This window comes from Aquarana catesbeiana, linkage group LG13 (genome assembly GCF_042186555.1).
Source record: "Aquarana catesbeiana isolate 2022-GZ linkage group LG13, ASM4218655v1, whole genome shotgun sequence".
Classification (NCBI taxonomy): Eukaryota; Metazoa; Chordata; class Amphibia; order Anura; family Ranidae; genus Aquarana; species Aquarana catesbeiana.
The window spans coordinates 183,168,009-183,195,047 of NC_133336.1; the positions used below are offsets into that span (position 1 = coordinate 183,168,009).

The 27,039-nt window shown below is 44.4% G+C and overlaps 1 protein-coding gene across 3 annotated transcripts in view; it reads right to left on the reverse strand.

The window, feature by feature from the left end:
• ADAMTSL4 (ADAMTS like 4) overlaps nucleotides 1–27,039 on the reverse strand; it is a 307,238-nt gene that overhangs the window by 8,332 nt on the left and 271,867 nt on the right. For 2 of the 3 annotated variants that reach the window (XM_073610837.1, XM_073610836.1), the window contains 7 exons: nucleotides 20,361–20,469; nucleotides 18,440–18,691; nucleotides 14,950–15,079; nucleotides 6,431–6,635; nucleotides 5,207–5,380; nucleotides 3,213–3,386; nucleotides 190–369 (listed from right to left, as the gene is read on the reverse strand). In XM_073610837.1, coding sequence (XP_073466938.1) covers nucleotides 190–369; nucleotides 3,213–3,386; nucleotides 5,207–5,380; nucleotides 6,431–6,635; nucleotides 14,950–15,079; nucleotides 18,440–18,691; nucleotides 20,361–20,469 — 1,224 coding nt within the window. The remainder of the gene's footprint in view (nucleotides 1–189; nucleotides 370–3,212; nucleotides 3,387–5,206; nucleotides 5,381–6,430; nucleotides 6,636–14,949; nucleotides 15,080–18,439; nucleotides 18,692–20,360; nucleotides 20,470–27,039) is intronic. The other variant, XM_073610838.1, reaches the window with a different exon arrangement.

The following is a 27,039-nucleotide window of genomic DNA, read 5'->3' on the forward strand; positions in this document are numbered from 1 at the left end:
GTATTGCCCTGTTGGGCAAAGCTCAGGTTCACATCTTTGGGTGGCTTTACTCTCTCTTCCTCTCTTATATATTACCTGCTCCTGAAGGCACCTCCATTATCACTCTGATTCCTTTATCTATACATATTTGGCCTATTCTTTTCCCAGAGTTCCTCTTTATAAGCAGATTAATTACACTTATACACTTACTGTGCTCCATGGGGATGTGAACCAGCGTGATCCACAAGATCCAGCATTACATGATTGCAGACCGGTGGGCTTGTCAAGGTGAGCACACTCAGATGGGTCCGTCACGTTAAACTCAGTCCCAAGTTTGCTGATGCAGATCACATCTCGTCTCTGTGAGCCTTCATCACAATCTGCCGAGCACTAATATACAGGAAAGGAGAATTAGGACCTATGCTTCTTAAACATGTTTTCTATCCTGACTGTATTTTTTGGTCATGTTTCTAGATACAGTATATATGTAAATGTAATCAGTTTAAATTACATGTATGAAATACATACATTGTATGAAACCTCGACTATGGAGCGCTCTTCCGATCCACATCCGCATGGAAGAAAACCATCAGGCCTTCAGGAAAAAACTAAAGACCTTCCTTTTCTAAGAAGCTGGCAACAGAGAACGCACTCTAGCGCCTTGAGGCGATTCAGTTCGCATTTGCATCGCTCTACAAATTCTTCATTCATTCATTCATTCATGAAATGAAATGAAATGAAAAACAGTAGCTTAATGTGGCAGCAATATAAGAGGCCACAATATATCTTTAGTTTTTCATGATAGCCCCCAAATTTGTTATAAGCTCTTCTACATTGAGACCTCCTAATAGTCACATGGGCAATCCACATTTCAAAAGCTGAACTTATTATATATTTGTCATTTCAAATACTCATATAGCGTTGTCAATTTACACAGCGCTTTACATAATAATTATACATTCACATCAGCCACTGACCTCTAGGAGCTTACAATCTAAGGTCCCTAATGCCGCCTACACACGAGCGGACTTTACGGCAGACTTGGTCCGGCGGACGGGATTTCGTCGGACAATTCGATTGTGTGTGGGCTCCAGCGGACTTTGTTTTCTCAAAAGTTGGACGGACTTAGATTTGAAACATGTTTTAAATCTTTCCGTCGAACTCGAGTCCGGTCGAAAAGTCCGCTCGTCTGTATGCTAGTTCGACGGACAAAAAGCCACGCTAGGGCAGCTATTGGCTACTGGCTATGAACTTCCTTGTTTTAGTCCGGTTGTACGTCATCATGTACGAATTCGACGGACTTTGGTGGATTGTGTGTAGGCAAGTCCGTTCATTCACAAAGTCCGTCATAAAGTCTGTCGAAAAGTCCGCCGGGCAAAGTCTGCCATAAAGTCCGCTCGTGTGTACGCGGCATAACTCACAGTCATACACATACTAGGGCCAATTAACCTACCAGCATGTCTTTGGAGTATGGAAGGAAACCAGAGTACCCGGAGGAAACCCACTCAGGCACAGAGAGAATATGCAAACTCAAGGCAGTTAGTGTTGTGTTTGGGATTAGAACCAGCGACCCTATTGCTGCTAGGCAGAAGTGTCAACCACTCTATGTACATGGGGGGCAGCCATGTTTGCTCATTACATAGGCATACTGTGCTTCCTGCTTAGCAGTGCAGTACAGTAAGCCTCTTTCACATGGCAGCAGACTTTACCACCCTCTGACAAGCAATCCAAAGTGAATCGCTTTTCAGAACGTGGTTGACAGCCAGTTTACAGGTGTTTAGAAGGTGATACGGTGGCCTCCTTTGCGGCCTGTTTTCTATTCCAAGGGAGACTTTTTTGATCCCAATGGGAATTTTACATTGAACTATCACACTGCCACTACACACCAAACGTGACTATGGCAACTACAGGTAGTGGTAGCACCGTTCCATTGACATCAGAGGGAGAGCATGACAGGCAGCGCTGCCTGCCAAACTCAACGCGTTAAAGTTCCTGCACTGCAAAGCATCGTGGCCGCAGCAGGAAGCAAGAAGTCGCACACCAATAATGCCATTTCACATCCAACTTATTCAAGCTGGACATCGCAGCCCCACCTAGGGTTGTCCATCTCTAAATTTTCACCCAGTTATTGTCTTGATTACAGATATAGAGCAGTGATATATCTCTACATGTCTATTGTCACACCTCTGACCACTATGTACATTTGGAGGTGGGTGGTTATGGAGCACTAAGAGCACAAATTAACCGCTCGTTTTACTGCCACTCCACTGCCAGACTGAACTACATTCAGTCTGGCTGCAATTTAATGCTGATCTTACCTCTGTTCAGTTCTATGAAGGGACTCTAATAATACTGGGGTGGTTCATCTTGCAACTCTTCATTAAGAATGACGACTGAACTACCTGACATACAGATATTAGAACAGACCTTCTTAGTTGGGGGGAAAGATTGGGGGAAAGATTTTTTTTTTGTATGTAAATCTTGATTGGACAATGTTACACTTCTTAGTGTTTATAAGCATCTACAATGATATGTTTGGCACTCAATTCTGCCCTTATAGATATCCATGAGATTAATATTGTTCTTTTAAGAACAATGGGGTAGGGGTGCAAATGGTGTGGGCTCACCCAGGGTGCGTAGCCTAAGTACCAATCAGTCTTCAACAGAGCATCCTGCAAGGATGATGGTTGGGAACTCCAGCAACCCCCTGTTTTCTTTGCTGCAAACCAGCACCAGGTTGCGTCCCCCAAGATTGCACCACCCCCTCCCCCCAAGAGGGCGGCAGGACCAGGTTAAGGTACAGAGACAGTGGGGGAGACAGGAGACTAAAGGGTAGTCAGATCCAAGCGGGGGGGGGGGGGGGGGGCAAGTGGCTAGCAGAGAGCAGTCAGGTACAAGTAGGGGTCTTGGCAGGCACCAAGCAGTCAGGCAGTCTGGATCAGCAAAGGATAGGCAGTACACAAGGCAGTAGATGGGAGGGTAGTCCTGTTCAAGCAGGGGTCAAGGTAGGCAGCAAGCAAAGGGTAATCAGGCAGTTTTGGTGAGCAAAGAGTCGGCGGTAGATGGGAGAATACTCTAGTTCAAGTAGGGGTCAAGGTAGGCAGCATGAAAAGGGTAGTCTGGCAGTTCGGGTAAGTGTCTACAGTAAGCGGTAGACAAGAACAATAGATGAAAGAATAGTTTAGGTGCTGCATGCTTGGCCAAGAACAAAGGGGACCTGTCTGTCTGCTTACCTCAGACCAAGGTCCTGTGTACCACTTCACTATCCTTTCACAGGGTCCACTGTTACAGACTCTCATGTCAGAAGGCTTAGTTCCTCCGCAGCTTTCCTGAGATTCATCTGAGGCTGAACTAGAGAGACAGAAGACTGAACGACGCTGGATTCCCATTCCACATTCTGAAGAACACTGTAAGTGAAAAAGAAAGGATGAAAATCTATCACTAAGGCAACACAACAGGAATGACAAAAATCAGGAAGTCTTTCTACTGACAGCAGGTACCTATTAGTTGCACAATATATTGGGGCTTTAGAAGAGGTCATCACACATTTCTTCTCTGGTCTACACATATTAGGATAAACCATTCTGGGCCATTTGCTAAAATCTTTTAAAATAAATGCTATGTAGCGAGTTCCTGGGCCCCCAGAGGCCTAATGGTGACTTCCAGAGTTAGGGACAGCTGACATCCTTCTGTGTAGAGTGGGTTACAAGGCATAGTGGGTGAAGTGCAAGGTGAATTGATGGGCGCCAGACGCTTCTTGAATGCAAAGAGATTTATTGTCTTTTAAACAGAACTCTGGGAAAGAGGGTTAAGGCCAGGACACCCTTAGGTAGATGCAATGTTAATTGTCAGACTCCGAGACTTCTATAGGCAGACAGCCATAAAGGAGAAGGCATCTAGCTAGACACCACATCTGAATGGGTAGGACTGCTGTCTCCTATGGCAACAAGCTTGTAACAGTTTACAACAAAGGTTGCAATCAACTTCTTCACTTCCTCCACAGTCTCCTACTGTAGATCTTCACTCAACTGAGCTCCCAGTCTTTCACTAGACTACCAGATGCACTCGCCACTGGATCCCCTGGACTCTTCCAACTCTCTAACTCAGTATCTTCTTCAAGCTTCACCCCTGCTTCCCTGCTGGGTCCCTAGCTTGGCACTCACAAATAATCCTCAAGCGTCACCCCGCTGACCTGCTAGGTCCCTGACTTGGCACACAATGATGCTCTGCAAGCATCACCTCCACTGGCTGGGTCCCTAGCTTGGTACTTGCTGAAGTTTCCCCACTTCTTGACCTTCCCTGACTGGTGAGAAGACTGCTCTGGTACTTGCTTCAGCTACTCACAGTGGTCTCCGGGAGCAAGGTGGATGGTCCCTTAGTGGCGACAGCTTCCCCTTCTTTTCTCCGACCACACTGGTTCCCCATCCGGCTGAATCGTTACTTCTGGTTGGACTACAAGCCGTAAGTCCCAACCCTATGCTGCTCTCCCGCTCCTGGAAAGCCCCTCAGGCAGCCTAGCAGAAAAGTGTCCCCGGGATAGGCTGAGGTTTCCAGCCTAGCAGCCTGGGGTAGCACAACACACGTCCACCCAGACCAAGCCGTCCAGGTGGCACAGAACCCCGATCACCAGACTCCACCCAAATAAATAGGCTCTCCCAGCAGGCCAATGGACCAAAGAAATCCCTGCCTATTAGCTGAGACACCCCAACCATTCATGTCTGAGCTTGCAAAGCCCTTGTCTTGTCTAGTGTCACCAGCATAGCGCCACCTAGTGACAGAATAGAAAAGGTGCAACAAGTCCAGATTTAGAGAGGAATCAATTGATCTTCAAACAATTGGCCAAGGCAACTATTGCCTGGCAACTAAATTTAATAGCAACCCTGCCTAAACATCAGGGTGCTACAGCTATACGATAGTCGCTGCTTTAATGTAATTACAAGATTATTTCCAGTATTGCAGTAACAAACACAATGACAATTGACAGGCAATGGCAGGCATTTTCTGGTTCCTGGGATAGTGAAGAAGGCAATGGTAGACACGATGGCCTAATTTTAGCGGGCATAATATACAGGTATTTTATTTGTAATTCTTAGAGCTGGTGTTTAAGTCTAGTCATATCAATGATGGATCAATTCAGATTTTCTTCTATGGTTGTTGTAATTTAGATATTGTCCTTTGAATTAAGCCCATCCCTTAGTAGTGGGAGTTACCATTGGTAATGACTTACCGTTGAGCTCCATTCATTGTGGAACCAGCTGCGGACACATGGGCCCATGTCACAGGCCTCGTTGGTTCTAGGTCGGAGGCGGTTGCTGCACTCTCCATCACCGACTTCATCTCCTTGGCTACTAATGCAGCGCACATGTCGCGTCCTCTGCCCAACGCCGCACATGACGGAGCACTGTGGATACAAAGATGTCAAGGCAAGAGTAAGCAAAATGAAGGATAAGAACTGCAGAGGATGGTTACCCACAATCAAACCTCCCAGAATAAGCACAGGTCTGAATGTTGTAGAGGACGGTCATGCCAGGAAATTCTGGATACCAAATATTTCTGCTGGTTTATTTTTTTTTACTATTGATAGTTCTGAAAACAAAGACTGGCTGTCTCAAGACCAGTGCTTCTCAACCACTGAGCCGTGGCCTGCTGCTGGGCCATGGCCTCCCTCCTACCGGGCCTCCAGCCAGCTGCCAATCTCCTGAATCCCACAGTGATTCCCAGTCAGCAACCATAGTTCCCCCAACCTTCCATAGTGGACTGCAGTGGTCCTCAGCCGCCACAACGCCCCCAACCTCCCCCAGTACTCGCCAACCTCGTACAGTGTCACCCATCCCCCTGCAGTGCTCCCCAGGCTACTGAATAGCTTCCAGCCCCCTATAGTTCCCCCGACCTACAACACTGCCCACAACCCCTGCAGCACCTACATTGCCCCTGCAAAATCCCCAGCCTCATGGAGCGACCCCCTAGCCCCCTCCAAAGCCCCCCAGACACCTGCAGAAATGTCATCCCCTACAGGGCCACCCCCATCCCACCACAGTGACACCTAGCCCTATCCAGAGCCTTTCAGAATTTAAATATTTCTTTTGCATTCCCATACTTTTATTGTGTAAGAATATAACTTTTTTTTTTTTACTGTTGGGGTATGGGAGGTTTTGGAAGAATTTATTGGTCTCAATAAGGTTGAGAACCACTGCTCTGGACAATTTATATGGGATGGACATTTTTGGCAAATGCAAGTTATGTTAGTAAGTTGAGAATGATATGCTATGCAATGGCTGCAGCTACAGAGGTCATTGAGGGCTTGTTTTTCAGTACATTTAGTGCTTGTTAAGATTATATCAATATTTTACTGACCATAACCTGGCCACAAGTTCACTTTAGGATAACCTGAGGTCTGCATTACATGCTCAATATGACATTCTATAGGATTTTGGGATATACAGGTTCTTACCGTGCTCCAGTTGCTCTGGATCTCCCATTGGCTGCATATACGAAGCTGACATGTCTGAGTGACGTTGGGTTTGGGTAGATGGCCACATCTCTGTGGGTGAACCATGGTGGTGCGATTTGCGTAAATCTGCCGGCAGAGGACCTGACGGTGTTGTATTCCAGGGCCGCAAGTCCGGCTGCAAACTGACCAATTTCCAATATCCCAGCTGCATGGGAATAATAAAGTAAATTAAATTACTAATAATAAAGTAAATTAAATAAAAGACTTCTGGGACCCAGAAAGCTTTAAAACATTTCATAAAAGTAGGAAATGAATGATTTACAATTGGAGTAATATACAAGACCAAAGACAATATACCGTATATACTCGAGTATAAGTTTTTCAGCACATTTTTTTGTGCTGAAAGTGCCCCCCTCGACTTATACTCGAGTCAAGCACTTTTCTGCAGCAAAAAATTTCATTTTCCGAACCGAGTTTGGGGCCCCGTATCTCAGGGCCACTTGGTGCTAGGAACCCCAAATTTAGTGTGCAAACCCAGTGGAACTGGTAACATAACATATCCAAAGTTGGAGTTCCTAGCACCAAGTAGCCCCGAGATACGGGGCCCCAAAGCCAGTTCGGAAAATGTCATTCTCTGCTACAGAAAAGTGCTTGACATTTTCTGAACTGATTTTTGGGGCCCTGTATCTCGGGGCCACTTGGTGCTAGAAACCCCAGCTTTGGATATTTTATGGTGCTAGTTCCACTGGGTTTGCACACCAAATTTGGGGTTCTTAGCACTAAGTGGCCCCAAGATACGGGGCCCCAAATTCGGTCAACTGTGTCCATCTGCAGCAATGTCATTTTGGGACCCTTTGGGTTCAGAGACCCCAAATTTTGGCTGCAGCTAGGGGGCATCTAGGAACCCTTAACTACCGAGTTTGAAGTTCGGGGGACCTATGGCTGCAAATGGGCACAGTGAAGCATGCAAATGGGGACAGTGAGGCTGCAAATGGGCATTGTTGACCCTCTTTTCCACTTACAGTAGCTGTGCATTTCTCACCCTCGTCTTATACTCAGGTCAATACGTTTTTCCAATTTTTTTGTGGTAAATTAGGGCCTCGACTTATACTCGGAACGACTTATACTCGAGTATATATGGTACTGTTTGCAAAGCCTAAGTGTTTCAGGGGCTGTACCTCCACTCACTTCATCAGGGCTTGGAAGAAATGAAACAATGAAACAATGTACTGTATGTATAATTTTCCCAGTAACATCCTCACAAATTGCTGTGAAAATTCATTTCAATATCATCCCACTATAGATTTAATATTGAGTCTACATAATTGTTTCACTTTCTCTAAGTCCTAATAAAGGGGGTTAAGTCCCTGAAATGTGTTGGTTTTGCACACAATATATTATTGAAATACACTTGTATTTGGACTTTTATATTTGGTGTGGCACTTCAATTCTAAATCACTCATCCCTACCATAACCCAAGGTGATCCTGGAAGCCCTACGGCGTGTAGAAGCTGCCAGCCCAATATTCAAATTTTCTATATTTGCACTAGTAACGTAATAATGAATGACAACAATATTATACAGCAAACATATAAAAAGTTCCCAGAGTTCTGGCACTTTTCTATCCATTTTCCTGTAGGAAAAGTCTGCATAGAGAATGTGTATAGGGGAGTGAACACTAAGAAAATGCTTCCTTTGCCTGCAGCAAACTATTGAAACAATTTTCTCACTATAGTACCCTCAGGCAGAACCGGGGGAACAAAGCCTAGAAAGGGTCACCTAACTGAAGCTCAATGACAGCTTTATAAAAAAATCTGTATAGCGTGACTCAGGAATGCAGTTATTCAAACTTATAAAGCTACTGACAGCTGCGCTTCAAAATAATAATTCATAAGTAAAGTGGCTTTCTTTATTTATAAGGACTAGGGCTTCATTGTATTAATGAAAAATAACTAAATTAATGACATTAATATTTTTCTTGCATCTAGCAGGTGGTGCAGTTGAGATGAGATGAGTTTTCTGTTTAGAGATTTACTATCATAATGTGAATAGCCTATATAGTATGATCTTCTGAAGCTAAGGCCTATTCACAACACAGCAAAATGAGTCAGAGGCGGGGCACACACCACTCCCCTTCTTTAGTTTTTATGGCCCCATGTCGATTTTCAGCTCAAGAGGGGCAAGCAACAAGTGAGTGTAGAAAAGAGTATTGATCTAAAGGTTTTTGTCAAGCCATCTTGACAATAACCATCTACAATCTTCAATGGAATAAAGAGCCAATGGAAGGAAATATTAGGTGCACAGATTAATGAGTCCACTATAGTCACATTTTTCAAATCTCTGTTCTTTTGGTAGTCCTTGATTTAGTGCACAGTCCTTTGATCGGCTTCCTTTCATACTTAAGTCTTAAGTCAGTGGTTGTCAACTTATGAGCTACAGGGGCCTCAACTGTGTCCCCTGACATCACCAAAGAGCCGAACATAATGTTGAATATACAGTATCTCACAAAAGTGAGTACACCCCTCATATTTTTGTAAATATTTTATTCTATCTTTTCATGTGACAACACTGAAGAAATGACACTGCTACAATGCAAAGTAGTGAGTGTACAGCTTGTATAACAGTGTAGATTTGCTGTCCCCTCAAAATAACTCAACACACAGCCATTCATGTCTAAACCGCTGGAAACAAAAATGAGTACACCCCTAAGTGAAAATGTCCAAATTGGGCCCAAAGTGTCAATATTTTGTGTGGCCACCATTATTTTCCAGCACTGCCTTAACCCTCTTGGGCATGGAGTTCACCAGAGCTTCACAGGTTGCCACGGGAGTCCTCTTCCCCTCCTCCATGATGACATCATGGAGCTGGTGGATGTTAGAGACCTTGCGCTCCTCCACCTTCCATTTGAGGATGCCCCACAGATGCTCAATAGGGTTTAGGTCTGGAGACATGCTTGACCAGTCCATCACCTTTACCCTCAGCTTCTTTAGCAAGGCAGTGGTCGTCTTGGAGGTGTGTTTGGGATCGTTATCATGTTGGAATACTGCCCTGTGGTCCAGTCTCCGAAGGGAAGGCATCATGCTCTGCTTCAGAATGTCACAGTACATGTTGGCATTCATGGTTCTCTCAATGAACTGTAGCTCCCCAGTGCCGGCAGCACTCATGCAGCCCCAGACCATGACACTCCCACCACCATGCTTGACTGTAGGCAATACACTCTTGTCTTTGTACTCCTCACCCGGTTGCCCCCACACACGCTTGACACCATCTGAACCAAATAAGATTATTTTGGTCTCATAAGACCATAGGACATGGTTCCAGTAATCCATGTATTTAGTCTGCTTGTATTCAGCAAACTGTTTGCAGGCTTTCTTGTGCATCATCTTTAGAAGAGGCTTCCTTCTGGGACGACAATGGTATGGTCTGAGCACTGACAGGCTGACCCCCCACCCCTTCAACCTCTGCAGCCATGCTGGCAGCACTCTATACTTCTATTTCTCAAAGACAACCTCTGGATAAGACGCTAAGCATGTGCACTCAACTTCTTTGGTCGACCATGGCGAGGCCTGTTCTGAGTGGAACCTGTCCTGTTAAACCGCTGAATGGTCTTGGCCACCATGCTGCAGCTCAGTTTCAGGGTCTTGGCAATCTTCTTATAGTCTAGGCCATCTTTATGTAGAGCAATAATTATTTTTTTCAGATCCTCAGAGAGTTCTTTGTCATGAGGTGCCATGTTGAACTTTAAGTGACCAGTATGAGAGAGTGAGAGCGATAACACCACATTTAACACACCTGCTCCTCATTCACACCTGAGACCTTGTAACACTAACGAGTCACATGACACCGGGGTGGAAAAATGGCTAATTGGGCCCAATTTGGACATTTTCACTTAGGGGTGTACTCACTTTTGTTGCCAGTGGTTTAGACATTAATGGCTGTGTGTTGAGTTATTTTGAGGGGACAGCAAATTTACACTGGTATACAAGCTGTACACTCACTACTTTACATTGTAGCAAAGTGTCATTTCTTCAGTGTTGTCACATGAAAAGACTGTCAGAGACTGCAGACCTAATAGAGAAAATGAGGGTCTGAGAGTGTGGATAGGCTACATTTTTGCTGCAGAAGAGAATACAAAACTGGGAACATGTTACATAAGGCGAGTAGAGATCACTGCTATTATCCTAATCAATGATCCCAGGCGGCTAAGGACTGAGGGCTGCACATCATATACCAAGGGGCTGCATGCGGCCCTGGGGTCACATGTTGGGCACCAGAGTCTTAGGTACTTTGCTTGTTCTTTGTTAGCACTTTTTGTACATCATTGTCTTATTAGAGAATTGTTAGAAACTGGTTCTTTGTTTATTTTTGCAGTATTCTCAGTATCCACTAGATGGCACTGTACAACTATATTTGCAGTATGCAGGCAGCATACTTTCAGCTATGTCAACATGCAGCCAGCAGTGAGCTCCGAAATCTTATAAAAAGATGCTGTATAAATAATAAAACTTGGAAATAGAAAAGCTTCCACGTTTTAAGCTGAATTGTGTATTCATGTGTATTTAACCAGCCGGCTCAATTTGATAATGTCAGTTTAGCTGCTCTGTTCTTAATTTAAACATAACCTAAATAAAGATTGGCAGTATAAATAGTGAAAAATGTGTCCTGGATTCATATTACTTTTTTCCCCTTAAAATCAGGGGAAAATTGTGGGTGCGTGTTATACGCCGATTTGAAAATGGCGCCGCCAGCGCCGAAATACACAGAGCCGGTCCTCGGCTCTTCTTGGCCACTTTCGGCTTCACTCGAGCGCCGCCTGAACCTAGCCGAGTACACTTCGGCTAGCTCCGCTCACAGTCACGCCCATCCCGGGCGGGACTACGAGTGGAGCCGAAAGTGGCTGAAAGTGAACGAGAGCCGCCAAGAAGAGCTGAGGACCGGCTCTGTGTATTTCGGCGCCGGCGGCGCCATTTTCAAACTGCAGTGACACTGACATGTCACTGCAGTTTAACTGCAGCCCGGGCAAGGCTGCAAAAGGACACAGACAAAGCTGCAGATTGGCACTGGCAAAGCTGCAAGGCTGCAAATGGACACTGATAAGGCTGCAAATGACACCAAGGCTGCTGACTGCAAGGCTGCAAATGACACCAAGGCTGCTGACTGCAAGGCTGCAAATGACTGCAAGGCTGCAAATGACACCAAGGCTGCTGACTGCAAGGCTGCAAATGACTGCAAGGCTGCAAATGACACTGGACAAGCATGCAGATGGACGCTGTGCAAGGCTGCATTGATGGGCATTTAAATGTAAGTTTTTTTTCTTAAAACATTTTTTTTCCTTAAAATTCCCTCCTAAACTTGGGGTGCGTGTTATACCCCGGCGCGTGTTATACGCCGATAAATACGGTATATAAACAAGTTACTTTTTTAACATCAGAGTTTGCCTTTACATCTTTACATCAGGGTCCACAGAGTTCCCCCTTGCATTGTAAGGGGGAATCCTGCAGACTCTGATGTAAAAGGGAATGCTGGGAACTCTGCCCCTTCACTCCCCACCCAGTAATGTCCTCTGTCCCCTTCACTCCCCCCCACCCAGTAATGTCCTCTGCGCCCTTCACCTCCCCCCCAGTAATATCCTCTGCGCCCTTCACCCCCCCCAGTAATGTCCTCTGCGCCCTTCACCTCCCCCCCAGTAATGTCCTCTGAGCCCTTCACCTCCCCCAGTAATGTCCCCTGCCCCTTCACCCCCCAGTAATGTCCTTTGCGCCCTTCACCTCCCCCCAGTAATGTCCCCTGCCCCCTTCACCCCCCTAGTAATGTCCTCTGCCCCCTTCACCCCCCGTAATGTCTTCTGCCCCCTTCACCCCCCCCGTAATGTCCTCTGCCCCCTTCACCTCCCCTAGTAATGTCCTCTGCCCCTTCACCTCCCCCCCAGTAATGTCCCCTGCCCCATTCACCTCCCCCCAGTAATGTCCTCTGCACCCTTCACCTCCCCCCAGTAATGTCCTCTGCCCACTTCACCTCCCCCCGTAATGTCCTCTGCCCCCTTCACTCCCCCCGTAATGTCCTCTGTGCCCTTCACCTCCCCGCAGTAATGTCCTCTGCCCCCTTCACCTCCCCCCGGTAATGTCCTCTGCCCCCTTCACCTCCCCCCAGTAAAGTCCCCTGCCCCTTCACCCCCCAGTAATGTCTTCTGCCCACTTCACCTCCCCCCCGTAATGTCCTCTGCCCCCCAGTAATGTCCCATGTCCCCTGCCCCTCCCCCCCCCAGTAATGTCCTCTGCCCACTTCACCTCCCCCCCGTAATGTCCTCTGCCCCCTTCACCCCCCCAGTAATGTCCTCTGCCCCCTTCACCTCTCCCCCCAGTAATGTCCTCTGCCCCTTCACCTCCCCCCCAGTAATGTCCTCTACCCCTTCACCTCCCCCCAGTAATGTCCTCTGCCCCCTCCCCCAGTAATGTCCTCTGCCCCTTCACCTCCCCCCCAGAAATGTCCTCTGCTCCTTCACCTCCCCACAGTAATGTCCTCTGCCCCTTCACCTCCCCCCAACAATAATGTCCTCTGCCCCCTTCACCTCCACCCCCCACAGTAATGTCCTCTGCCCTCTTCACCCCCCCCACAGTAATGTCCTCTGCCCCCTTCACCTCACCCCCCCACAGTAATGTCCTCTGACCTCTTCACCCCCCCCCCCCACAGTAATGTCCTCTGCCCCTTTCACCTCACCCCCCCACAGAAATGTCCTCTGCCCCCTTCACCCCCCCCCCAGTAATGTCCAGCTTCTCTGCAGTTTGTGGAAGAGTGGGGGGCGGTGCGATAGCAACTGACCTGTCAGCAAGGTGGTGAGCTGTCAGCGGTGTGGTGCCGTTTCTCCGTTGACTATGAGGTGGCAGCAGTGGCCCTGATGAGCGGAGGCTCGGTGGTATTGGTAGTAGTGGAGACATGTGTGTGGCAGCGGGGTGCAGGAGGAGGAATTGGGATGGGAGAGTGGAATGGGGCACACCTCTCTGTGACATCACACACCAGGCATGCTGATTTTCCGAGGATTGTCATTACACTGGGGCACTCACAGCCGGTGTTTGGGACTCAGGAGTTGTAGTTTCCTGCTGCACTGCTCAGTTCTTTCCAGTCTACACCCACCACCACCAGGAACTTGAGCATGGTCCGGACTACAACTCCCAGAATGTAGTGCAGCAGCCTTCCCCCCGGCCCAGTCTGCCCCTGTTCAAAGGCCATTCCTGAAGGATGAGGCTGCTAACGGGAATGGCGTACCTTCTGTGGAAAAAGTACAGGAACGCCGTTCCCATGCGTTCCCACAGGACTTGAGCCCTGGATCAGCCATAATATTTTGACCACTCATCATAACTCATCAAGGCATGGACTCCACTCTGAAGGTATGCTGTGATATCTGGCACCAAGCCATCAGTAGCTAATGCTTTAAGTCCTGTAAGTTGTGAGGTGGGGCCTCCATGGATTGCACTTGTTTTTCCAGCACCTCCCACAGATTCTTGATTAGATTGCGATCTGGAGAATTTGGGGTCAACACCTCCAACTTTTGTTCCTCAAACCATTTTTGAATTAATCAGACCAGACCACCTTCTTTCATTGTTCTGTGGTCCAGTTCTAATACTCACATACCCATTGTAGACACTTTTGGCTGTAGAAACAGGTCAGCATGGGCACCCTGACTGCTCTGTGGCTATACAGTCCCCAAACGCAACACACTAAGATGCACTGTATGTTCTGACACCTTTCTATAAGAACCAGCATGAACTTTTTCAACAATCTGAGCTTTAGTAACGCTTCTATTAGATCAGACTACATGGGCCAGCCTTTGTTCCCCATGTGTATCAATGAGCCTTGGCCACACATAACTCTGTCATCAGTCCTGATCACTGCAGACCGGGAACATACTACAAAAGCTGCAGTTTTGGAGTTGCTGTGACCCAGACATCTAGCCATTACAATTTGGCCCTTGTCAAAGTCCCTCAAATCCTTACGCTTGCCCATTTTTTCTACTTTCAACACATCAGCTTCAGGGTAAACATGTTCACTTGCTGCCTAATATATCTCACCCACTGTTGGGTGTCATTGTAACGAGATAATCAATGTTGCTTACTTTACCTGTCAGTGGTCATAATGTTATGGCTGATCGGTGTGTGTGTGTTCATGCAGCTTCGACTGTCATGTCATGCGCTCATTGCGCACTCCCAATACACTGATGGAGCTGATTTGCAAGGGCAAGGTTCTAGTTATCTGACCACTTTGGCAGCTAATCAACAACAATCATGCGATCGGGAAGCCACCTCTTTGTGTTAACACTCACTTAAAGGGCCGTTGGGAGGCGGCATCAAGGGGTTAAAGAAGGTTGTAAGTGCCTTTCATGACATTTATTTTTAAAATCTTCACTATTTAGTAGTGATATGTGATCAATTCATACAAAGTGACACAACTGTATCCATACAGGCTTTACAGTATGCTGGAAGTAATGGGACTATACTATTACATATAGAATCATTTGCACTTACAACGCAGGGCAGGGCTGAGTGTTGCAGGCCTCTTCCTGGGGGAATGGCTTGTTGGACAGATCGCACTCCTCCTCGCTGACCTCATCCAGGGAGCTCCTAGAGACGCACTGATAGACGGGGTACCAAAACCCTATGGAGAAAGAGACATTTAAAACTGGGCAAACAAGTGAGCTTTACTATTAAATCAGAGGTGTTTAACTTTTTGACCTTCCTGGGCCACATTGGAAGAGGGGGAATTGTGCTAGGTCACACATAAAATACACTAACAATAAGGAGAGCTGATGAGCAGAAAAGGTCAGGCAGATCACAAGTTAATGATGATCACCAATATAGATAATGTACAGCCATGAGAATTACACAAATATACATTTTCACAAAGTTTGCTACCTCAGTTTTTATGATGGCAATTTGCATATACTCCAGAATGTTATGAAGGGTGATCAGATGAATTGCAATTAATTGCAAAGTCCCTCTTTGCCATGAAAATTAACCTAATCCCCTAAAAAAACATTTCCACTGCATTTGTGAAGAAGGCTTCAGGGCGCCCAAGAAAGTCCAGCAAGCGCCAGGACCATCTCCTATTGTTGATTCAACTGTGGGATCGGGGCCTCACCCGTGCAGAGCTTGTTCAGAAATGGCAGCAGGCAGGTGTGAGCACATCGGCACGCACAGTGAAGAGAAGACTTTTGGAGGATGGCCTGGTGTCAAGAAGGTCAGCAAAGAAGCCACTCCCGGGAAAAACAACAGGGACAGACTGATATTCTGCAAAAGGTACAGGGTTTGGATGCTGAGGACTGGGGTAAAGTCATTTTCTCTGATGAATCCCCTTTCTGATTGTTTGAGGCATCCTGAAAACTTTGTCCGGAGAAGAAAAGGTAAGCGCTACCAGTCCTGTGTTATGCCAACAGTAAACCATCCTGAGACCATTCATTTGTGGGGTTGCTTCTCAGCCAAGGGAGTAGGCTCACTTACAATTTTGCTTAAAGCGGAGTTCCACCCAAAAATAGAACTTCCGCTTTTCGGCATCCTCCCCCCCCCCTCTGGTGTCACATTTGGCACCTTTCAGGAGGGGAGGAGGGAGCAGATACCTGTCTAATCCAGGTATTTGCTCCCACTTCCGGGCATAGATAGCCCCAGTATCCGCGGATATCTACGCCATGTCCGGCACCTCCTCCATCCCCCCGCTGTCTTCTGGGAGACACACAAGTCCCAGAAGACAGCAAGGACCAGGGGGACCGCGCAGGCTTCACTTCCTGATTCCCTTACCGAAGATCGGCTTCGGGTGCTGACATCGCGGGCGCCCTGGACAGGTAAGTGTCCATATTTTAAAAGTCAGCAGCTACAGTATTTGTAGCTGCTGACTTAAAAAAAAAATGGCAGAACTCCGCTTTAAGAACACAACCATGATTACAAAATGGTACAAAAACATCCTCCGAGAGCAACTTCTCCCAACCATTCAAGAACAGTTTGGTGAGGAACAATGCCTTCTCCAGCATGATGGAGCACCTTGCCATAAGGCAAATGTGATAAACAAGTGGCTTGGTGAACAAAACATCAAAATTTTGGATCCATGGCCAGGAAACTCCCCAGACCTTAATCCCATTGAGAACTTGCGGTCAATCCTCAAGAGGCGGGCGAACAAAAACAAACCCACAGATTCTGACAAACTCCAAGCATTAATTATGCAAGAATGGGCTGCTATCAGTCAGGATGTGGCCCAGAAGTTGATGGACAGCATGCCAGGGGGAATTGCAGAGGTCTTGAAAAAGAAGGGTCAACACTGCGAATATTGACTCTTTGCATAAACGTAATTGTCAATAAAAGCCTTTGACACTTATGAATTACTTGTAATTATACTTCAGTATACCATAGTAACATCTGACAAAAAGATCTAAAAACATTGAAGCAGCAGACTTTGTAAAAATTAATATTTGTGTCATTCTCAAAACTTTTGGCCACAGCTGTACCTGAGTAATAAAACTTCCTTTTTTTTTGTAAAAATGTTTATTACAAAAGTAAAAAAGGAAAACATAAAACGAGTGCAATATTTGACACGGTTTTTGGTAAACGAAAGCGTGAATATTTGGTTGAATGTATGTAGTAGCAATTCTCAATGACTTCTGAAGGTGCTCATAAGATGTTTTGGTTGTACTTTTGCACTTCGTGTTCTTCATCCTTGAAAATAGTTGCCCACAAATATAGGTGCTGCCGAAAACTGATGACATGAATATGGTATGACTGTGAAGAGTGGGAGATTTTTCTTTTTGAAGGTAAAACTTATTAAAAGTCCAGTAAAGAGACACAAAATATCAAATATTTCTTCGGCCGGATGTCTTTGCTAAGAGTAAACGCATTTTTACAAAAAAACCTCAATAAAAGAATCAACATTTTTAAGTTGGTTTTTTGATTTTGTGTTGGGCCGTACTCATAGCCATCTTGGGCCGCAGTTTGGACACCCCTGCTTTAAATGATCCTGATGCATCAAAAAAAAAGATGTGCAAAGCAAAGTCTTATGCCCCGTACACACACTCGGACTTTCCGACAACAAAACCGTGGATTTTTGTTCGAAGAATGTTGGCTCCAACTTGTCTTGCATACACACGGTCACACAAATGTTGGCCAACAGATACGAACATAGTGACGTACAAGATGTAGTAATATCTTCATTACGAGCGCTAGTTTTACAAGACCGAGCGCTTCGTACTTGATTCGGAGCATGCGTGGACTTTTGTCCGAAGGACTTGTGTACACACAATCGGAAAGTCCGACAACAAACATTTGTTGGCGGAAAATTTGAGAACCTGCTAGCCAACATTTGTTGGAAGAAAGTCTGACAACAAATGTTTAATAGAACATACACACGGTTGGACTTTACGCCAACAAGCTTGCATCCAACATTTGTTGTCGGAAAATCCAATCGTGTGTACGGGGCATTACAGTTTTGTCTCTTTAAAAGAGAAGAATGGCCAAAGCTTTTTTTGCTCATACTTCTCTTGGGTTTCACAGAAGTGCACTTACTTTTGCTCTCCTGGGACCCAGAGCTGGCTGGCAGCAGGCTAAAGCCCGCTATCAACTTAGGTCACAAAGCCGCTCTAGGCTCTGGAAGGATCCCGATCATATTGCGCACCGCTGAGAGCCAAAGCCAGCTGCTCCCCCCCGATTCCCAGCTCGGCGCTCCTGTGGGAGCAACACATTCGAGCAGGTGAGCGTTTCACTTCCTTGCTGTGTTCCATAGCAATCTTGTCATTGGCAAGTTCCCACCAGCAACAGGATCACAAGCATGACATCAGGATTAGGACTGATCTCCAGAAATTAACTAAAAAGTGCAAGGGGAACATTGTCTAATAGGGGTCTAATAGGAAAGTCTGTTATAATTTCCATTTAAAAAGAAGTTAGGGTATTCCAAAGCCCCTCCCACAAACTTTTGTTATAGGATCTGGGGAAACACAGGCTATGACCAAAACACATTCACAGTGATGTAGGCTCTTACCTTTGCCGCAAGTCACAGAACATGGGGTGTTGCCCGCTCTTCTCCAGAAGAACTGGGGTTGCTCTGGCCAGTAGTGAGTGGGTGGGGCAGGAAGTGGGGGGATTCGGACGTTCCGTTGCAAAGTTCCAGCTGGCCTTGGTGGAGGTGGTGGTCGGGCTTGGGGTGGAGGGACCAGATGACGCTCTACAGGATGACCTCGGGGATTGGTCTGAGGAACAGAGTCAATGGATGGAACTGATCTCTGAGGTCCTGCTAGGAGAATTTCAATGTTTAAAATCACTTAGGATATTAATTGTCTAAACATACAAAAGACAACAATTTTAAGGTAAAGTATACCATATATTTCAAGTAATTTTTTTAATGCAGTTTTCACATGTTAACATGTGTAAAATAATACCCTACACGAACAAAGCATATGCAAACTCTAAAGCTGTGCAACAGTTGTTAACACAGCTCAAAAGCTCAAACTAAAACTTTCTCAAAGTGAATGAATTAGAACAGTGGCTGATCATCCTCTTTAACCCTCTCTATGTACAATATTTCAATCAAACAGAGAGGGCCTTATGGCAGGCAGCTTCTGCTGTGCCCTCAGCTAGCCCGTGGTGAATCCTTTATCATGTATTAAAGCTGAACTCCAGGCAAATAACTAAGTACAGAGAAATTTTTTTTTTTATATATGGGAGCTGTTTCACCTACCGAAGGATGTGTGTTTGTGCCCATCCAGTCCTAAGATTTATACAGCTCTATCACACATCACAGCCCTGTCTACCAGGGCAGGAGACCAGATTTTTTCCTGCTATAGTTAACTATCATTTACAGGTCTTGTTTCTTCCCGTGACTGTGACTGGACAGTGAAAGGAGAAACAAAAAACTGAGGAGCTCATATGATTATCACTCTGCTTTCTCCTGATATCGGCATGCCCCTTGCTAGCACATGAGCACAACTTGTGCAGCTTCTCCCTCCCCCAATCTGGGCTCTGCTGTACACTGGATTGAAGGAGGTTAATACCTTATTAAATTTAAGTACCGTACCTACATTGTTTGAAGTTCAGGTCTACATTTAGGCTGGGTTCAAACTGCCGTATGGTGCGGGTCACAGCAGGGGTCCATTGCGTCCCCATTCAACGTTTCAGGTCCGATTTCGGTTTGAATTTTTGACTGAATTCGGACCTGAAACGGACCAGAAGATGCACAGGACTCCTGTGCAATTCGCTCCGGAGGTGTGTGAACCGGCTCTATAGAGAGCCGATCACAGTCTCCTGACATGCAAATTAGATGCGGGGAAACTCGCATCCAATTCGCAATAGTGTGAACCCAGCCTAAATGATGTAATAATGAATACCAAGCTGCATTGATTATTCTCTTTATATGTATCTGGAAGTCTGCTTTTAATTATTATTTTTAAAACAAAAATTGTATATGTATAGTAAAAACAGATATAAAACATCTGTTTAAAAACTATAAATAAAAAGTAATTTAACTGACAAAAACAATATTGTGTCCCTTTAAGCACACACTAAGAGCAGACAACAACAGCCCTATTCTAGATGGAGCACATGGGCGTATTTGTACGTATGCATACACATACATGAAAAAGGGAAGGTGGCATACACACATAAAAATCCAGCAATGTACATTTTTGTAATTTTTTTTACTGATCTATATACAGCGTAAGTTTATGCACCTGTGTATACAGGCCCATTAAAAAAATGTGCTGCATTTAAATCAGTAAAAAAAACCAAACAAACACCTGAGGGCCTAAAAAACATGGTGTTTTTAGGCATCCTCTGTGCAAGAGGTCTTCGAACTATCCATCTGTACAAAAATGACAAAAATAGTAATGTAAGATTGCATTAACTGCCATTGAACTGACGCCTGCTAAACAGATCCTTATGTACGTTGCCACCAGAGTGGCTCTTACCATGCTCCTGTTGTGGGACATTAGGGACGTGACCAGGGATATCAGAGCTGGGCGGAGAGGCGATGAAGTACTGGAATGACACTCCCGGATTGTCTTGCTGAAATATCATCTACAGACAACAAATAATAAAGAGTCAATGATATTTAATGATTGCATTTTCAGACATGCAAAAGGTAAACAGTCTTCATTCTGCAAAATAGATATATATTTTTATTTTAGACTTTATTTGATATATATATATCTATAGATATATATATCTATAGATATATATATATAGATATATATCTCAAATAAAGTCTAAAAATATATATTTATTTTGCAGATATTTCATTATATATTATAAATATATATATATATATATATATATATATATATATATATATATATATATATATTTGTAATTGCATTAAAAAAAAGAAACATGGAAAGCGCAGTAAATCAACCAATGATAAATCACCCAAACACTCTAGACCAGCCATTCCCAAGGACACTCTACATATTTAAATAAAAGAGAAATCCCAGCTACCACTGATACCCTTTATTTTTTTTAGCAAGATACAAAGCTCTTTTGCTTAGATATTGTTCTCAGTGCTTTTCGGAAATAAAATAAATTACGATTTTATGTGCTTTCTCTACTATTTCACCGATTTCAGTAAGGTGTGGAATTTGCCAGCCTTATTAAACAAACAAGTAGTGCTACTGCTAACACGTTTTTTTACAAAGGTTTGACCTGTGACCTATTACACAATAAGTTGCATGTGCTATCAACTCATAAAAATCTCATTCACCCAATTATGTCATATAATTTGTTTAGATATTCTCCTCTGGCGTCAAATCACACTTAAATGGTAACCGTAACACTGGAAATCCATCACACAGATGTTTTCAAGTGTTTGCAGAACTAAGACCACAACCTTCCCGGGCTTGATGGGCTGTCCCATGTGTTATTCAGTTCTGAGCCGTTATATTCTAACATGCCCATATGACTGCAGAAAAATTATTTTACTTTATTTGTTTTATCTTGTTTCCAAAGGTAAAAGAAAAGAATTTCAAGATCCATGAAATCATAAGCTCTAGGTCACCACAAGTATAAATTGAAAGAACAAAACCCCCATGGGTAGATGGGACTTTAAAAGTGACCAGGAACAATGTATTATATCAAAAATAGTAAATATATTAGAAAACACATGTAATAAGTAAAAGACTTAAGTCAACAACGACAAAAAATACATCAATATTGTTGCATATAAATAGTTTTGCATAGCACGTGCAGACACAAGTAGGCTGTTTGGATGAACCCAACGTTTCCGGCTTGATGCCCTTCTTCAGGGGATTTTTTAATATCCAGAGCCCGATGTCAGGTGAATAATGTTGCCCCCCCCCCCCCATAGTAGGAGGTGGAAAAAATCCCAGGGAATGGTAGGAATAAGCTACTTATGCGTGACCATAGATCCCCCAGCGAAAGTCCGCACAGACCACAGATATAGGTCAGATCAAATGATCTATGGAGACAATATGTCAGAGTTATCACCGCACAACGGAAGCACATCCAGTGTTTATGAACCAGCTGAAAGAGTATAATGTATTTTTCCAGCCAAGGCAGTATACCTCCACTGGATGTAATGCTGTATAGCGTGCTGGTGATTGGAGCCATCGCAGCTGCTCCTGAAGACACTTTAGAAATTTTCCATGTGTGCCACGGCTCCTAATGTGTCACTGCTCCCCCACTCATGTAGGTCACCGCTTTTCCTCATGTGTGCCACTGCTCCCCCACTTATGTATGTCACGGCTCCTTCTGATGTGCCACTGCTCCCCCCATTCTTGTATGTCACTGTTTCTTGGGTATCATGTTTCTTTAAGGATTATTCAGTACAGTTGCTCTTAGTGCCAGAAATATGGTGCTAGTAATGTTTGGCTTTAGGCTAACTCCCCCGAAAACTAGTGTCAACACTATAGTTATCAAATTTTTATTTTCTGATAAAAATTTGCCTACACTAAAATGTGATGACATATGCAAATCTCTAACTGTCTGTTATAAGTTGATATTTTTAGTGAAACTGACTCCTTCCTCCCAAGCTTTTCTAGTTGTCTAAAGTGATGAGTGGCCTTACTAATCAATACAGGGGCAGACTAATGCCCCGTACACACGGTCGGATTTTCCGATGGAAAATGTCCGATCGGAGCGTGTTGTCGGAAATTCCGACCGTGTGTGGGCTCCATCGGACATTTTCCATCGGATTTTCCGACACACAAAGTTGGAGAGCAGGAGATAAAATTTTCCGACAACAAAATCCGTTGTCGGAAATTCCGATCGTGTGTACACAAATCCGACGGACAAAGTGCCACGCATGCTCAGAATAAATAAAGAGATGAAAGCTATTGGCCACTGCCCCGTTTATAGTCCCGACGTACGTGTTTTACGTCACCGCGTTCAGAACGATCGGATTTTCCGACAACTTTGTGTGACCGTGTGTATGCAAGACAAGTTTGAGCCAACATCCGTCGGAAAAAATCCTAGGATTTTGTTGTCGGAATGTCCGAACAAAGTCCGACCGTGTGTACGGGGCATAATACTACAAGAGAGGATGTGCCCACATACCCATCAAGTCAGGATTTGCCATATTTATTGCAGGTTATTATAGTCATGTCAAAGGAGCAATCCGATTGTGGTTCAAATTTATGGCTAAGAGACAACCTATTTTATGGTGTCGCTCCCTAACTGGCTTGACCAGCAGGACGTTGCTCCTTTTGGGGATTCCTTGCAAGCAAACAATAATCTGTAGTGTTTTATACCAGTGGGGAACTAATACTCATTAGAGGAAGTGGTTGCCTTAGTTCAGTATTTCTGCCAATGGGTTACCAGCTGCCAAATAGTCCTTACTTACCTCAGTAATAGAGCTATTCATGCCAGACTTCTCAGCATTTTTCCAACTGACCACTAAGTGAGAGGATCTACATTTATTGTACAATGTGATAACATAAACATACTTATTCCTAATATAATTCTTAGAAAATAATTTTACCTATGATAAACCAGAAGAGGGGGCAATTATGTAAGCAAGAGGCTGAGAACCCTGGGGAGTTTAGGATACATAGTACTGTTGCCAGTAAGAAATCACTGACCAAAGATTGTAATGCAAGTCACTTTTCAATTATATCATATTACACAATGGCCCTTTATAGAGTTCTAGATCAACTTTTTTTTAAGAAAATGGATTTTCCTTTAACATGTATCTAAAAGTGAAACTTTGTTTACAGTTTGGTTAGGGCAGGAAAGGGTTAGACCAGTCTTTCTCAACCATTTTACCCAAGTAACCCAAGATTTATTTTTTAAGTTAAAACAATTTATTGGGGGTCAATGCGGAAAATGCCTCTTACATTGGTCAAAGTTGGAAGAATACTGTCCTTACAGACAGCTGAAAAGGTCATTGGTGTCATGAAGCTGGCTTTGAAAAATTGTGTTGGCTTTGCAACTATGAAGAAACCATCAATTTGAAGGTCAATCAGTTACAGCTCAAAGCGGAACTTCCACATTTGGCACTTTTTTGGGGGGGGACAGGTACCTGGTTTTAACAGGTACCCGTTCTCACTTCTAGTCAGATGTGCCGCGGCGATCTGAGCCAGAAGTTCGGCCCTCCCTCCTTCCCCCACAGTCTTCTGGGACACATCACAGGTCCCAGAAGACTATGGGACCATTCACAATGGTCGGCGTGGCTCGCATATGCGCAGTAGGAAACTGGCCATGAAGCTGCAACGCTTCACTGCCTGTTTCCTATAATGGAGATGTCGGCACCTGCACCCTAAGCAAATTGAAGAATCGACTCTGGTAAGAACATCGCTGGATCCCTACACAAATAACTGTCCTTATATTAAAAGTCAGCAGCTACAGTATTTGTAGCTGCTGACTTTACATTTTTTGGGGGGAGCCTGGAGCTCCTGTTCAAGGAATCCCTAACAACCTCTGGAGAAACCCACGTTTTCCAAAGAACCCTGGTTGAGAATGACTGGCTTAGAACCTCAGATCCCTATTGCTGTCTTGTGTCCCTTCTAGCGATGTTCACCTTTTCTATTTGTCATATTGACTGCTCTCATTGAGACCGAAAGTGAGAAGAAATCCAAAAGTTTTGAGTTGTCACAAGAAGATGTACGGGTATATTTTCCAATGGGGACAAATGTTCTGGTGGCAACTGTCTAAAAAGAGACTTCCCCTCGCTTTGGGGAGATTTAATTGCTCTTGATGGGTCTTTAAGACAGGAGGTAAATGGAAATCTCCTTAGCAGAATGCAGGCAGCAAAAAATAACTCTATAAGGCTTTAACCCCTGTCTATGCAAAACAAAAAGTCATTGGTTTTCTAAAATTGGAGAGCCTCTTTAAATTTGGCTCTGAACGTTGGCTGTGACAAGCCTTTCTAACTACCTATTATGAGTGCAAGCGTGTCATCCACTTTTTCAAAAAAACAAAATGCTTTTAAGGATTCACTTGCCTTTAAGTAGCAAATCACACTTTCCACACAGTTAGCTCATCGCTAAATGAAAGGATATGAATCATGACATTCACCAGCGGCTAGATGCTGAATCTCTACCAACTAGGACACGGGTCAGTAAAACGGGGCAGAGGACTTGGCTGAAGGATAGTCAGCTAATTACAAAACCTGTCCTGAAGTGACATCACCATCAATCATCCAATCACAAAGTCTCAGTTTCCTTTCTATTGCTGAGCTCAGTGTGTTGCTTTGGGGAAGGATGTGTTTTGTTAAACTTTGAGTGCCCCTCTGCGGGGATCATAGGAAGTTGTGGCGATATGACAAACTTATTACATATAATGGATTTCATTTACAATATAATCAGCGGCTCTAGATATGCCCCAACCCTGGCGTCAATGTATTTCAATATTCTACAATGCCTTGAGCTCAAGGGAAATGGGATGTGAAGCCCATTGGGATGTGAAGCTCAACTTAAGCCAGAACATTTTTTTTGTTTAGGGTTGGGGGGGGGGGGGGGGGCTGTTAGAAGACTACTTGTGAAAGATTGTTCAATAGAGCATACTATGGGGTTGATTTACTAAAGCTGGAGAGTACAAAATTTGATGCAGTTGTGCACGGGAGCCAATCAGCTGCACCAGATTTTGCACCCTCCAGTTTTAGTAAATCAATCCCTAAGGATGTGTCCATTATTGATTCAAAGAATTTTCATTCAAACATTAAATTTGCATAAAATTTTTGTTTGATTGCCATACCGAAGTATAGAATTTTATACAAATATAATGCAAACATTTTTTTCCAGAATGAGGACCACATTAACAGTTAGAATTTCGTTTGTTCAAGTAATAAACAGTTTTTCGCACTTATGCAACACATTTTGAATTATCTTCACACATGTTATTGTGTTTGTTTAGTTTCATAATAAAGGGTACTTGCCTGTTTCTACTCTTATTGTTTGATACTTTATACCCTTTGGCTGCAAACAAACTCTGCATTTACATTACTGACCTTTCTGTCTGTTCTATTGAGTTGCTTTTGCCGATTGTGACTATTTATGCAGGATGGTCTTTGTACTGTTCTATTTGTATTTTCATAAAAATTTATAGAACAAACAAAAAATGTTTTTTACTTACCTGCTATGTTCAATGGTTTTGCACAGAGCAGCCCAGATCCTCCTCTTCTCGGGTCCCCTGCTGGTGATCTTGACTCCCTGCCATGTGTCCATATAGCAAGCTGCTTGCTATGGGGGCACTCCTGCGGGCTCGATCCCAAGCCAGCTGTGTGTGTGCATAGACATACAGAGCATGTCTCGTCCCCGCCCCCTGCTCCCTCCTCACTGGCTGTGATTGACATTGGCTCCTGCTGTTGTCTCCCTGTCCAATGAGGAGAGAGAGAGCTGAGAGAGTGTCAGGGCTGGCCTCAGCCCTTCCTTCTCTGAGCTGAACGCTTAGCTGTTGGCTAATTGCCAGCTCCTATCTCTCCACAGGTACTCAGCTGTTGAAGATATCCTGCTCGTCAGTCCTGCCTACTTAAGCCATCCAGCCCAGAGGATCTCTGCCTTTGCCTTAGTCAACATCACAGAGATGCTCTCCTGCATTCCTGTTAAAAGACTTGCTTGGCTGACATGCCTTCTGGCTCCAGATCCTGCTTGCTGTTCTACTACGCTCATCTCCGGCTCCCTGACATTTAATTTGTCTGACTATCCGTTCTGGTTCCTGAACTCTGGCTATGTTTTGACTAAGTTTGTTCTATTTATTTTTATTATTAAACAAGTGTGATTTAACTGTACTTCTGTCTCGGTCTGATTTCATGGTTTCTGACAGAGAGTCCCTGCTCTCGTCTCTAGATCAAGATCCGGCTTAGGTAAGTATAGGGGGGGGGGGGGAGAAGGAGCTGGACAAAAAAGTTTTATACATTAATGCAGAGAATACAAAAAACAATCAGTTTTTACAACCACTTTAACCTTTCAATATTCATCTAAAAAATACGTTTTTTCTGTTTCTGTCTCTTTTTTTCCTTTCCAGAAGAAGATTAGCAATGACAGCCCATGTGTTTTCGCATTAAATGAAGAGAATGAAAAACTAGGGTTTGGGACTTTGTATGAGGCGCAGGGCATGTGAAGCCAAGTGACTCCATCCCTGATTAGTTAGCAATAAGGAAAGGAGGATGGGACTTTAACGTTTAATGTTTTCTCATTA